General features: G+C 34.5%; 1 protein-coding gene across 3 annotated transcripts in view; it reads left to right on the top strand.

Moving 5' to 3' along the window:
- Nucleotides 1–12,600, top strand: part of TRDN (triadin) — a 275,510-nt gene that overhangs the window by 66,893 nt on the left and 196,017 nt on the right. For all 3 annotated transcript variants that reach the window (XM_049652957.1, XM_049652955.1, XM_049652956.1), the window contains exons 3-4: nt 8,935–9,096; nt 10,159–10,191. In XM_049652957.1, coding sequence (XP_049508914.1) covers nt 8,935–9,096; nt 10,159–10,191 — 195 coding nt within the window. The remainder of the gene's footprint in view (nt 1–8,934; nt 9,097–10,158; nt 10,192–12,600) is intronic.

The raw sequence follows: 12,600 nt of genomic DNA, 5'->3' as shown, positions 1-12,600 counted from the left end.
TTTTATTTTGAAGGAAAAATTAATCTCATAAGCATTTTCATTTTCCCCGTTCTTAACCTCATTCTCTCTCCAATTTTTCTAATGCATAAGGATATTCAGTTGGAACAGCAAACCCAAGATTCCTAACTGAGCTAGTTTATATATCTTTCCAGGCTTGCCTCTTAGATTCTAAATCCAGTTCATTTTCCAAATTTTTAAGTCAGAAACATGGTACTCCTTGTGAGCTTTCCCCTTTCCCCACCATCCATAAACACTCAATTATCAAAAATAACTCATGTAATTTTTAAAAATCTCTTGGTTCTGTTCTCTACTCTGTGCCTTATCTCAAGAACCCCTGTCTTAGTTTCCCCAAGATCGTTGCACTAGCCATGTATTTTCGTTTTGCCTATAATCTTGCCTTTTTTCCCCTTTTCATTCTGAGGCCAGAATGAAAATTGCAAATCTCTTAAATTATTCTTCCCTATTTAAAATTTTAGATGTCTTTCTTTAAAATATAAGTATGCATGTTGTTCTGATACCTTGGCGCTCACCTTGTTGGCATGGGACAACAGCTGCTCCTATAACAACTCCAGCTCCTGACAGATCCTTCTTCAGCTTCGTCCACTCCTCGCCTAGGTGCATATTTAGCATGATGAGGGCAACAGCTTCTTCTCTTTGGAGAGGGAGTTTTGGAGGTCATAGGACTGATGCAATTTCCACTTTGTTCTCATGAATTTTATCCCATCCTTTGTAGGCTGCGAATTTCCTTACTCCCTCTACTTTATGTCCATATTTTCATCCCAAGTGACTCTTCTGACTTCAGATCCCAACTCCATCTGCATAAGTAGAGACCTCTCCTAGCGAGGTTAGTATTAGAAGTACCAAGGGAATTTCATGATTCCAATTTTTCATTTCATCATTTTTGGGAAGTGTTCATCGATGATAAGGATAACAAGTTCAAAGGAATTTCAACCTCTGTATATTGTCTCTACATTAAAAATCTAGTTTGAAGAAAATTACTCAGAGAAACTTAGTTCTGAAGTTGCATCATTTATGTAATTCAAGGAAGGTGATTATACAACTTTTTAAACATCCTAATTTTAAAATCTATATTATTGAGTCTGGCATTATCAAGGTTATCACCCATTTGTGAAAACACACGTTTAACTAGAGCAAAATGAACTTTCATCATGTTCTTTTTAAAAAAACCTTTTTTAATGTTTATTTATTTTTTGAGAGAGAGAGTGCACAAGCAGGGAAGGGACAGAGAGGGAGACACATAATCTGAAGCAGGCTCCAGGCTCTGAGCTGTGGACACAGAAACTGATGCGAGACTCGAACCCACGAACTGTAAGATCGTGACCTGTGCTGCAGTTGGGCGCTCAACCGACTGGGCCACCCAGGATCCCCTTCATATTCTTTTCTTTATAGACACATCTGAGAGATGCTCTATAGAAATATCTTGTACTTGATAACTTAATTATCCAGTCCTAATGGGCTGTCCTAATATTTGTATTTCTTGCTAAATCACAAAGTGTTAATTAAATAAATACAAAAATTATTGTAATCTCCATATTCGATTTCAAAGAAATTTTGCGATATAGCTTGAATTCCACATTTTTGTCCATACAAGGATCCTTGAAATGATATTATATACTATAACTAAAGCTATCCAATGCAGAGTTTATTCTATTGCAGCTGAATTTAATTTTCATTGGCCTCCACATCTCCATTTTATTATTATTTTTGCCTTTGCTTCTCCCAAACCTCTATTTTAGCCGGGTTCACTCCAATTAGCCCTTTAGGGGAAATCCACTACTATATGTGGATTTAAAAAGAAGATATTAAGAAATGAGCCTCTCTCAAAATATTTCTTGTTTGAAAAAAGCTATTTTAAAAAAACTATTTTAGGACTACAAATTATCACTATTCCGTTTACAATAAATTTGCTTCTCGGATACCAAAATAACAAGTGTTGTTTCTGGAACTGAAGCAATCTTACAAAAATATAGCTGTCCTCCAGGAATTTTTCAAGAGAAAATAATGGGAAGATTTGGAATTCCAGTTAGTGTGCCTTTTGCAAACTTCCATTGGCAGGATATAAATACACCTCAGAGATTCACTATGGAGGAATAAAGGCACTGTGTCAAACACTTCTTGAATTCTTGACTTCCTTGGATGTCCTTCCTTTCTTATTTTCCTCATATTGGCTTTACTTTCAATTGGAAATGAAATACAGAATAAGAAAACAATAAACTTATGGGATAAAAAAAGGCATATAAATAAGTATAGGAGATTGAAATCCCCTCCATTGAGATGATAAAAATTAAAGGTGGGAATCCGGACATCATTGAGTTCAACCACATTTGTTCAAGGTAAATGGTCCAACCCATGAGAAATTGTTTGAAAGTTACTTCAGACTGATCCTAAAATGCTTTAAAGTATGATATCTTGAGTAAACATCGCTTTGATGAAGACACCGACCTTAATAGTGGATATAAAAGCATATATTGTTGTTTGTTACTTCTTAAGTATCTGTACTTAGTGTTGTCCATGCTGGAAACTCCAGGGCCTGAAGACTCAGAGGGCTCTTAAGTTCACTGTGAGTACTTTTCAAATGTGCTCTGGTTAAAAATAAACTAAATTAAATCAGTATTTCAACCTTATATCCTTAGGAAATTGTTGACTAGTATAAATGATGCCAAACCTCAAATCCAAAATGTTTTATAAGAATTTGCATTCTCTCAGTTTTCATTTCTGTGTATAAGAAACTTATGAACACAGTGGTGACAACCATTGCTTTTTGCTCACACTGACACAGCAGGAATATATTTATTTTTTTATCTTTTTGCTTGTTTTTCCTACTTATTTTTCCCTTCTTCCTATCCTTGGGGGTGGCATGGGAATGGGAAAATACATTTGAAGCTCTGTTTGGCACTGCTTAAGTTCTAGGGAATTCTGTTTACCTTGAACAAAGGCTAAGTAATTTCACCGTACTTTAAGCAAGAATTGTCATGTAACTCAGAGCATATTAAATGATCCATAATTTGCTAATATTTTTCTTCATCAAATTTTCACCAACAGAAACAAAAGTATTCTAGGACTTATCTGCAACAAGAATGGAAAAACCAGTCACTTAAAATTATAAATTTTTTAGGTCTGGATAATTACCACTATATATTTCCAGACAGAATTCCTCACATGTCAAAATTAGAAACACCTGTGTAGCAAACCCATAAATGACAGCACTATGTCGATTATATTACACATAAGATAAGATACTGTATACAGTAAGTCCTACATAATTGTCTTGAAAGAAGTCTCTCTATTTCCTAGTCAATTTCATTTGGGTGCTAGTACGTGCAAGGTACACTCATCAACATACATACAATTTGATTTTTTCCTAATTGGGGTAGCATTTGTGACACTTTTAAAAGACCTTACCTCAGTTTGGATCCAAATATTTAGATGTGAATATTTTCTTGGAGGTAAGGGGCAATCACTAGTTCTTTCACAAGTCCTGATAAAAGCAGTGTTTGGTTTTCAAAGACCCTGCCAAGGTTGCCTGTGAGGATGTAGTGACTAAATGATCACAAAACAAAATTTATAACAGCCTGCATTCATGGAGCACCACCATATGTTTGAGTTAAATGGCTCTGAAAATTGAATTAATAATTACCTAACATTCACTATATCCTTTACTCTGCTTTAGGCACTCGATACTAAGGAGTTTATGTACAATGAGTTTGAGCAAAGTTCAGTAAGCACCATCTGGTGTGGGCAGAGACTCAAGGCAAAAGGGTCAGAAGATGCCTGGGATTTCATTTCAATCACCATCCTGTGGAATGGTTCAGACAGATGCAGATGGGCAAAACTATCCCGCCTCTGAGTTGTTCTTGCTTTTGATAAGATATGCATGAGGGCAACCTTAGCGTTGGTGGAGGGGGAGGGTAATTCATCTGGGAATGAATTCCATGCAGTCAGAATTTAGGACCCAGACATCCAAGGGGATACTGGAAATGACTGTGGTGCAGCATTTGGAGACCTAGATGGAAGCTGAGATCACACACAGAGCTTCCTGGTAAGGGGAAGAGAAGCTGCTGCCCTAGCTAGCAAACTGGAAAGAACCTCTGGTTCATTCAAGATAAAAGGCAATCTTGCTTTTTTTCTCCGCATTGGCATCTATTAATTCACAGGCACCGTACTGTGTGCTTCGAATGTATTATCCCATGTAATAATTGTAACAACCTTGTGAGGCAAGTATTATTACTCTTATTGTCATTTTATAGTTCAGCATGCTGAAGCACAGAAAAAAAACTGTGTCCCCAATATAGAATACTGTTTGCCAGAACCAGGTATACTATAGAAAACAGGCATGAAGGGGTGACTTTAGAATTGTGACTTTGGAAAAGCATAGGCTTCGATGAATTTTGTAGACATAGCAAAAGTTAATCTTCTCACCATCATATAGCTATCTAGGGGGCGAGCATCAGGACTAGCATGGGGTCAGTGAAACACTCACCTTGGCTGTAAAGTGGAAGGGCTCCAAAAAAAACCTCAGTAACTAAGATGCATGATATTTTAATGTAATACTTAAAATTTTTAAATTAATGCAAAAATCTATGATGAACAAAATATCAAAAATTTACATAAAGACAGGATTATTCTGACTGATTTTCTCTTCTGTCTCTGACTTTAATATGGCCTGGTATGGCAACAGGTGGGAGGCCTGAACTTGAATGCTGTCAGTCTGAGCTCAGAACACAAGCTTGCAATCGTTATTGGCTAATGTTTGTCAGGATTTGGAAGACAAAGAAGAGTAAAATATAACTTAAAGAATGTAAGACTGATGATCAAGGATAATGGCAAAATTATGGAGCTGGTTCTTCAGGAGGAAAACAGAAAATGAGTAATTTAATTTCCCATGTAGGTTCCCACTTAGAAACTTAAGTAGCTGGATAGTTTGGCTTCAAAGACAGAGGACCAACAAAAATCTTATTTAACTTTAAACTTTTCTTTGCCTCTCTTGCCTCTCTTGGTACTCTTTTATCAGTGCCAAGAATCCAATTACTGATCATAAGGAGCCTAAAGCAGTTTCCCTGCACCTGGTGGTATATTTTTTAAAAAAAAATATAAGATACAATTAAGAGTGACTTGAACACTGAGAAACATTTCTTATCTCACATAACAGAAGCTCTGGAAGTAGGGCGATTATTCCAAGATTGGATAATTCAATGCCTCACCAATGTCATATGGACACAAGTTTTTTCATTTTTAACCTTTGCCTTCCTCAGTGAATCAGCTACTGTCTTCATGGTTATAAGGTGGTTACAGCAGCCCTGGGCTTTATGTTCCCATGCACCAAAGTCCTTGTTTCTCCTTTTAACAGCAAGAAAACCTCCTCCCAGAATATCTCATCTAATATCTGACTCCAGAACCAATGGTGAATTCATATTTTTGTTTGTTTATAACAGTATAGCATAGGTAAGAGTCATACTCTGGAGGGTGCAAAATCAGCCTCCATCACAATAACTATGTAACCTTAGGCATCTCATTTACATTCTCTGTACCTCAGTTTTCTTATTTAAAATATATAATATAGCTACATCATTGGGTTATTGAAAAAAATGTGGGTTAATATACATTTAGTTCTTAGAGTGGTATCTTGTGGGTAAAATACACTCTATTTAAACTGTTAGCTACTATTATTTTTATGATGACCCTCAATGTAATATATTTAATTTAACTCATGGAAACATGAGAGGTAAGAAAATGTAATAAAAAAATCAATAAAAGTTTCAGTTGCATTGTATAATATTATTCCCATGATATAATTTGGATGTGATGTCTGAAAAAGGGAATAAGAATCACCTTGAGGACTACTATCTTATTTAAGATATACCTATAATCTGTATCTGTATGCATATCTATATCTATGTTTTTAAAGTTGTTGTTCACATAGCTAAAATCAGAGGCCGATCTTAAGTCAGCAACATTGACTTCATGAAAACATCCTGATTTGACTATTTTAGAAGCAGGCAATATACATGTCTGCAGAGTATATATAGTGCATTTAGGCATAAGGATAATTAAACTGATATCTATTTTGTTGGATTTTATTGTTAAGTTCCTCAGTGAACATTTAGAAAGAAGGGAAATGGGGAAATGGTCTCAATCTATTCAGATAATAAAAATCCCATTTGCAGTATTCTTCCATTAGATATAAAATATACTAGTGCTAAAATATACATTTAATGGTGCCATTACAATCCAGTTCCTTACATATAATTCTTTAAGATTTTTCAGTTGCAATTATAAAATTCCATTTCATTTCCTTTCTCTAAGGTTTAATCTTACCATTCAGACTACCATATCTTTCTCACACGAAACTCTCCAGAATGCAGTAAAATAAGGTCCAAAGAGTAAAGTTACACCGTCACTGAATCATGGAGATAAGTTTTTCTGAAACCAACATTTTGTAACTTGGCCTCCTTGAATGAGCTGTGAATCCCCTGAAATAGAACATATAAAAGTTTCCCAGAATTCCCTTCTATTGTATAACTTTCCCCCTTTCTAGTATATGTACTGCCTGAGCGAGCACATTTTCCCCTTTCTGTGGGATCTTCCCCATCAGCATAAAATGGAATGTTCTTCCCATTTTAAACAATGTTAACAACAGAAAACCCACTATGATACTAGTTCTCTTTAAACATTGCCCAAACTCTTGTCATTTACTTTGAATAAAATGTACTTACCACCTTTACATTATTCCCATTTGGTCGTGAATGCATTCCACTAAACCAGCCCTTTGAAGGTCACCAATGACATCCTCCTCATTAAATCTAAAGGTCTATTCTCATTAAATTTCAAGGTCTATTCTCAGTCTTCATTTTACCTGACCTATCAGCAACTTTTGCCTGTTGATCACTGTATCCTCCACAAGACAATTTCCTCACTTGACATCTAGGATGTTATGCTCTCTTTTTTCTGCTTCTTTCTTTCTCTCTCCGGATGTATGTGTTAATATCTCTGCCTCTGTCTTTCTCATCTCTCCTTGTCATAATCAATTGCTGTTGTTTTTCTGACTGATCTCTCTGTCTTCTAAATGTGGGAATGCTCCTGGGTCCACTCCCTTGGTGATTTCGTTCAGTATCATGATTTTGAATACCTCTGCTGAACTCCCAAATTTCTATCTTCAGCTAGGACTTCTCTTTTGTAGGTCATATTGAGTTGTAAAAATGTCTACATCTGCACATAGATATTTAATAGGCAACTAGAGTGTGATGAATCTAAAACTCAGGTACTTGTATACCACCCCTACAAAGCCCTGTTTCTCTCCAGACCTCCTCATTCCAACAAATGACATTTCCATCCTTCCAGTTTTTCATGCCACAAACTTTGAAGTTATCCTGTACCTGTATCTTTCTTTCATACCTAAGAGCCAAACTGTAAGCCTGTATTATTACTTCTATCTTTTAAATACATTCAGCTGACCACATTTCATGACCACACAATCATCCTGATAGAAATCACCATAATCATCGTTCTCCTTGATTATTCCATTTGGCTCCTTACTGATCTCCCTGTTTCCAGCCTGGCATTCTTTGAATCCTCAACACAGCGAGTGAAGTTACACAAGTCAAATCATATCATTCCTTTGTTCAAACCTTCCAGCGACTTCTCTCTATCAGAATAAAAGCTTAATTTTAGAATACTTAACCTTTAGATAATATAATATGTTGGTATAATTGTAGTCTTTTAAGATATCAAATGGAGAAGAATCTCTGAGAAGCTAAAATAGTTTTTAAAATTAAGGAAAACAGAGGGAGATGGGTGGGGGATGGGCTAAATGGGTGATGGGTATTAAAAATCATCACTTGTGATGAATGCTAGGTGTTGTATGTAAGTGATGAATCACTGAATTCTACTCCTGAAGCCAATATTGCACTGTATGTTGGCTAAATAAAATTTAAATTAAAAAAATTAAAAATAAATAAAAATAAATAAAATTAAGGAAAACAAATCTAAAATTTAATTATAGATTGACGGAAAGTCAGTTGCAACTTATACCATATTTCTAGATAGATCTCCTCTTCAGTCGGATAATAGAGGTTACTCTTACCCCCTCAGAGTAGTTTTCATAAAATTAAAATGAGAAGAACAACATTCTAGAAATATCTGTTATGTCTATTTGCTTGCATTTTTAGTTTTTAATCTCCCATTTCACAAATAGTTTATATCTCCTAGGATATAAAAAATGGAAGATTTATAGACTTCAAGTTTTCCTAACTCTATCTACTAAAATTACTAGAAATTTAAATGTTTTTTATATTTAGGTACTAGGATGCCTAATAAGGATAAACAAATTGGATCTAGCTGGAACCTGATATAAATACTACCTTGACAATTCCAGACTTTTTCTGATATATCACAAATTATAATAAATGGACCTATCACTCTTACTTGAGTCACAGCTACTTAAGTCAACTTGGAACTTATTGTTTGCTGAAAATTTACAGAACCATCTTCTCCATGATGCTTTCCAGTATAATATGGGCCAACAGTGATTTCTTCTGTGCCTGAACATCTATAACTTACAGTGGATATACCAATTTGAATAACATAGATACACATTATTTCAATCCATTTCTAATTTTGCCCTATGTTAAACTCCTATTTAGATTATAAGCTTTTGAAGGACAATTTCTTTCTTGGTAACTAAATAGTGTTTGGTACCATAGATATTCAAAAACTTTTTTTTAACTGAATACCTATGCATACTATGACAAAATGTACTTTCTATTTCTGAGCCCCCCAAAAAGTTGTAGCTAAGAGATATTTACATTTATAAAATTGACATATTTTGTGTCAAAAGCACAAATCAGTAAAAACAGCTTTCCTTAGCTTCTTTGGGGATGATTGTAAAATTTTTCTCTTATTTTTAATTACTTTTAGCAAGCTCTATTTCCAAGATTGGCTCAGATCCTCTAAAACTTGTACATGATGCTGTGGAAGAAACCACCGACTGGGTCTATGGCTTCTTTTCTTTGTTGTCTGACATCATCTCGTCTGAGGGTGATGAAGAAGATGATGATGGGGATGAGGACACTGATAAAGGTACAAAGCATAGAGACACATCTAACTTCTTGGACCAATTTTAGTTATGTATTACAGTGGTTTTCTTAAGTTTAAACACAAATGAGCACTTGGGTCGGGCTAACCCAAAATGAATACACTTCTGAGTTCTAATAGCTTATCAACAGGCTGCCAAACTCAGTAAATTGGTCTCTATTTGGCTTTCATCTTACGGCTTATCTGCCTTTATGACAAAGATGTCAACATTAAATGCTACCATGAGGGTAGCATTATAGTAGAGAGGGTCTTATTATGCAATACTACAAACTCACAATAGGAACTCACATTTATATGCTTCCTTGGGAAAAAAATTGTAGCTATTTCTCAAGTTTATCCTTAGGAAGATTGAAATAACAACGGTAAAACTTGATAGACATATGTTTTATACATGTAAGTCATATTCATAGTCAAATAGCAGAAAGCAATTCTCCTAAAATCATAATAAAAAGTAAATTGATTGAACCAAATGGAGGTGTAATGGAGGGAAATGTTCTAAATGTCACAATTATGCAGCTAACCTATGTACTTTCTCATATATATTAATAAACAAAAGAAAATAAACTCCAACCATACATAAACTGCTATTGAATGGATGTGAAAAGAACAAAGCATAATGATCTTGTCTTCTACCTGACATTTTTTAGGGTCAGCCTCAGTCATCAGACTACCTTGACTACCAGGAAAGCTCTTATTATTTTAGACCTCTCTATGACTTTGTCTGAATTTGTATTTGTTTGGCCCCAGTGAGAGGTCGAGATGAACAATAGAGAATAGAAATGAACATGATATATGAACTATAATGTATAACTTGGATTGCTGCCACACTTTTATTGAACTCATAAAAGTGAAACTATCTCACATAAATGTACATAAACAAAGTTTATACTTAAAAACTGGAATTTGGGAGGCAAAGTAATATAAAGACTACTAATGTCAAAACTAATGGATGGCTTTTTTAATGAACAAAAGAAAATGGGAAAATGGAGAAACAGTATTATGCTAAGCTAAAGGTTTTTCTAATTCACTGTTTTTGTCTTGGTCTAGGAGAAATAGAGGAGCCTCCCTTGAAACAAAAAGGTTGGTTGTTTTTACCTTTAATAATGCATTTTTCCCCTTTTATGGTAATGCTCATTTTTCAGCATGACTCAAAATATATTTTACATGATTTGGAACCTTAATTTACTTTCAATGTACAGTTTTTGTTTGATGATTAGATCAAATTTTATAGGTAGGTAGAGAAATACTCCATTCTCTCCAATAAAGCTGACCCTATTATTTTTCAGTTGATTACTTGGTGCCTTCTTCAGGATATGTGTGAATTCATCTACATATAGATCTGTGTGAGTTGGAATTACAGGAATGAGGAGTGAATTCAGTAGACACAGAAATGGCCCAGAAAATGATGATGCCCATTTTCTTTATTCTCACTGTGGCCAGATTTTAAATTTTTATTCATTTTCTTCTTATTTTAGTGTCACTATTAATATTCTTCATTTTTAGGTGATAAGTAGGGGACAGGGTATATGAGATAGTGTGCAAAATAATAATCTTGGAGGCAAAGACATATCAGTCAGTATGTGCCATGCATCATCCCAAAGGAATAGAGTCACCTGGGTATACTTGGATTTGGTATGGAGGGATTCTTTGCAGAAATAGATTTTGCCAGGCTTTTCAATAACTGCCCATGATTGTCATGAATCCAAGAGATGGAAGCAATATGGCTAGGACAAAGAGGTATGGCTATGGGGCAAAAACCTCAGAGGGGCAAGTATTTTTATAGGAAGAAGGGAGAATTATTTCTAGAAGGGACAAAGGAGAAAGGATACCTTCCTGAGGTATATTTGGAATGAGAAACAGCCAACACATAGCCAGACTTGATACAATTGTGATGTTTTAGTCATCGCTGCACATATTCAGCAGAGGCTTTGGGGAGTGTTTACTCCAGGGGAGAACTTGCTGGCTTCTGTTGCTATCTGCCTAGACCTTCTATAGTTACAAACAGTGGGATCCAAATTTAGAGCTTTAGCCTTGCCTGAGGAGATGATGATTATCTCACTCTCTGGGGTAAAATCCATTTAGTTTATGTTAATTTGGAAAATTTGAATTTGTAACTTATCCAACAAAAGAGAGCTGAGCTAGTGATACTCAAATGTGAGAAAGCCAGAAATGAAAGTGTTTGTGAAGTTATCAAGAGGAGAAAGGTTTCATGATCACAAATCCAGGATGAGAATGTAAGAACTCAAGCCATAGTTCAGCCATCAAATCCAGGTTTAGAGATTCTAGATTAGTTTTAAACTTCTTGAGGTTAGAAACAGCTTTTTTTTTTTTTTTTTTTTTAATAGCTGATCTCCAATGGATAGTGCCTAGAACACAGTAGCCATTGTCTGGAAACAAAAGGTTATGTATATTGTGTATTCCAATCAGAAAAGGAAGGGAGAAAAACAAATATTTTCTTACTTATAAATTGAATTCTACAAGAAAATCATAAGATCATATTCTTCATAAATCAATATCTAGAATTTAATAGTCTGTTCTTTCCTTTTGATTTGAATTTCCCTATGGGATTATTTTTAAATTGTTTCATGTAATGATTAGCATAAATTGTAAATCTGCATAAAGCTGTTTAATTATTATTCTTTAAATTATTGCCGTATTTTATAAAATCAACAGCAAGACTAATAAATAGCTGTTAAGGATACTTTTTTTTTAAAAAACATGTCAACAATGCTCATTAGTTAAAACAGTCTAAGTGATATATGTGTTTAAAACCATGTACACTAATGTCTTGAAACATTACCAAAAGAAGAGTAGACTTAAAATCATCTGAATGTATATATATTAAATAGATATATATATTTAATTTTTAACATTTATTTATTTTTGAGAGACAGAGACAGAGCACAAGCAAGGGAGGGGCAGAGAGAGAGAGGGAGACACAGAATCTGAAGCAGGCTCTAGGCTTCAAGCGGTCAGCACAGAGCCTGATGCAAGGCTCAAACTCACCAACCATGAGATCGTGACCTGAGCCAAAGTCAGACACTTAAACAACTAAGCCACCCAGGCGCTTATTATTATTTTCTTAATAATATAATTCACAGGGTTGCATGAATGGACATTTGAGGAAACAGATACCCTACCTTGGGTATAAAAGCTATGTAATAATGAACATTAGTTAAAGTAGACTGAAGCAAATATATTTCATTACAATTACTATTTTTTATTTATAGTCTTTTCCTTTGTAGAGTCATAGAGGCGATGAGAGTTTTAAGGCAATACATAATATTTTACAAACATTTCTAAAAACAAAACATTTCCAATACATATTCTGTTTTTATTTTTATTTATTTACTTTTTATGTATTCTGTTTTTAAAAGCAAATTTCAAATATTATTATTAGAGAAGAGATGCTATAAACTTATCTCTATTTTATGATGGATTATTTTATACATTTGCATATTTAAAAATTGTGGTTTAAGAAGTATGTTT

This window comes from Panthera uncia (assembly GCF_023721935.1).
Source record: "Panthera uncia isolate 11264 chromosome B2 unlocalized genomic scaffold, Puncia_PCG_1.0 HiC_scaffold_24, whole genome shotgun sequence".
In the NCBI taxonomy this organism is placed as follows: Eukaryota; Metazoa; Chordata; class Mammalia; order Carnivora; family Felidae; genus Panthera; species Panthera uncia.
Note: the sequence above shows the minus strand (reverse complement) of the source record. Positions and strands in the feature narration are given on the sequence as shown.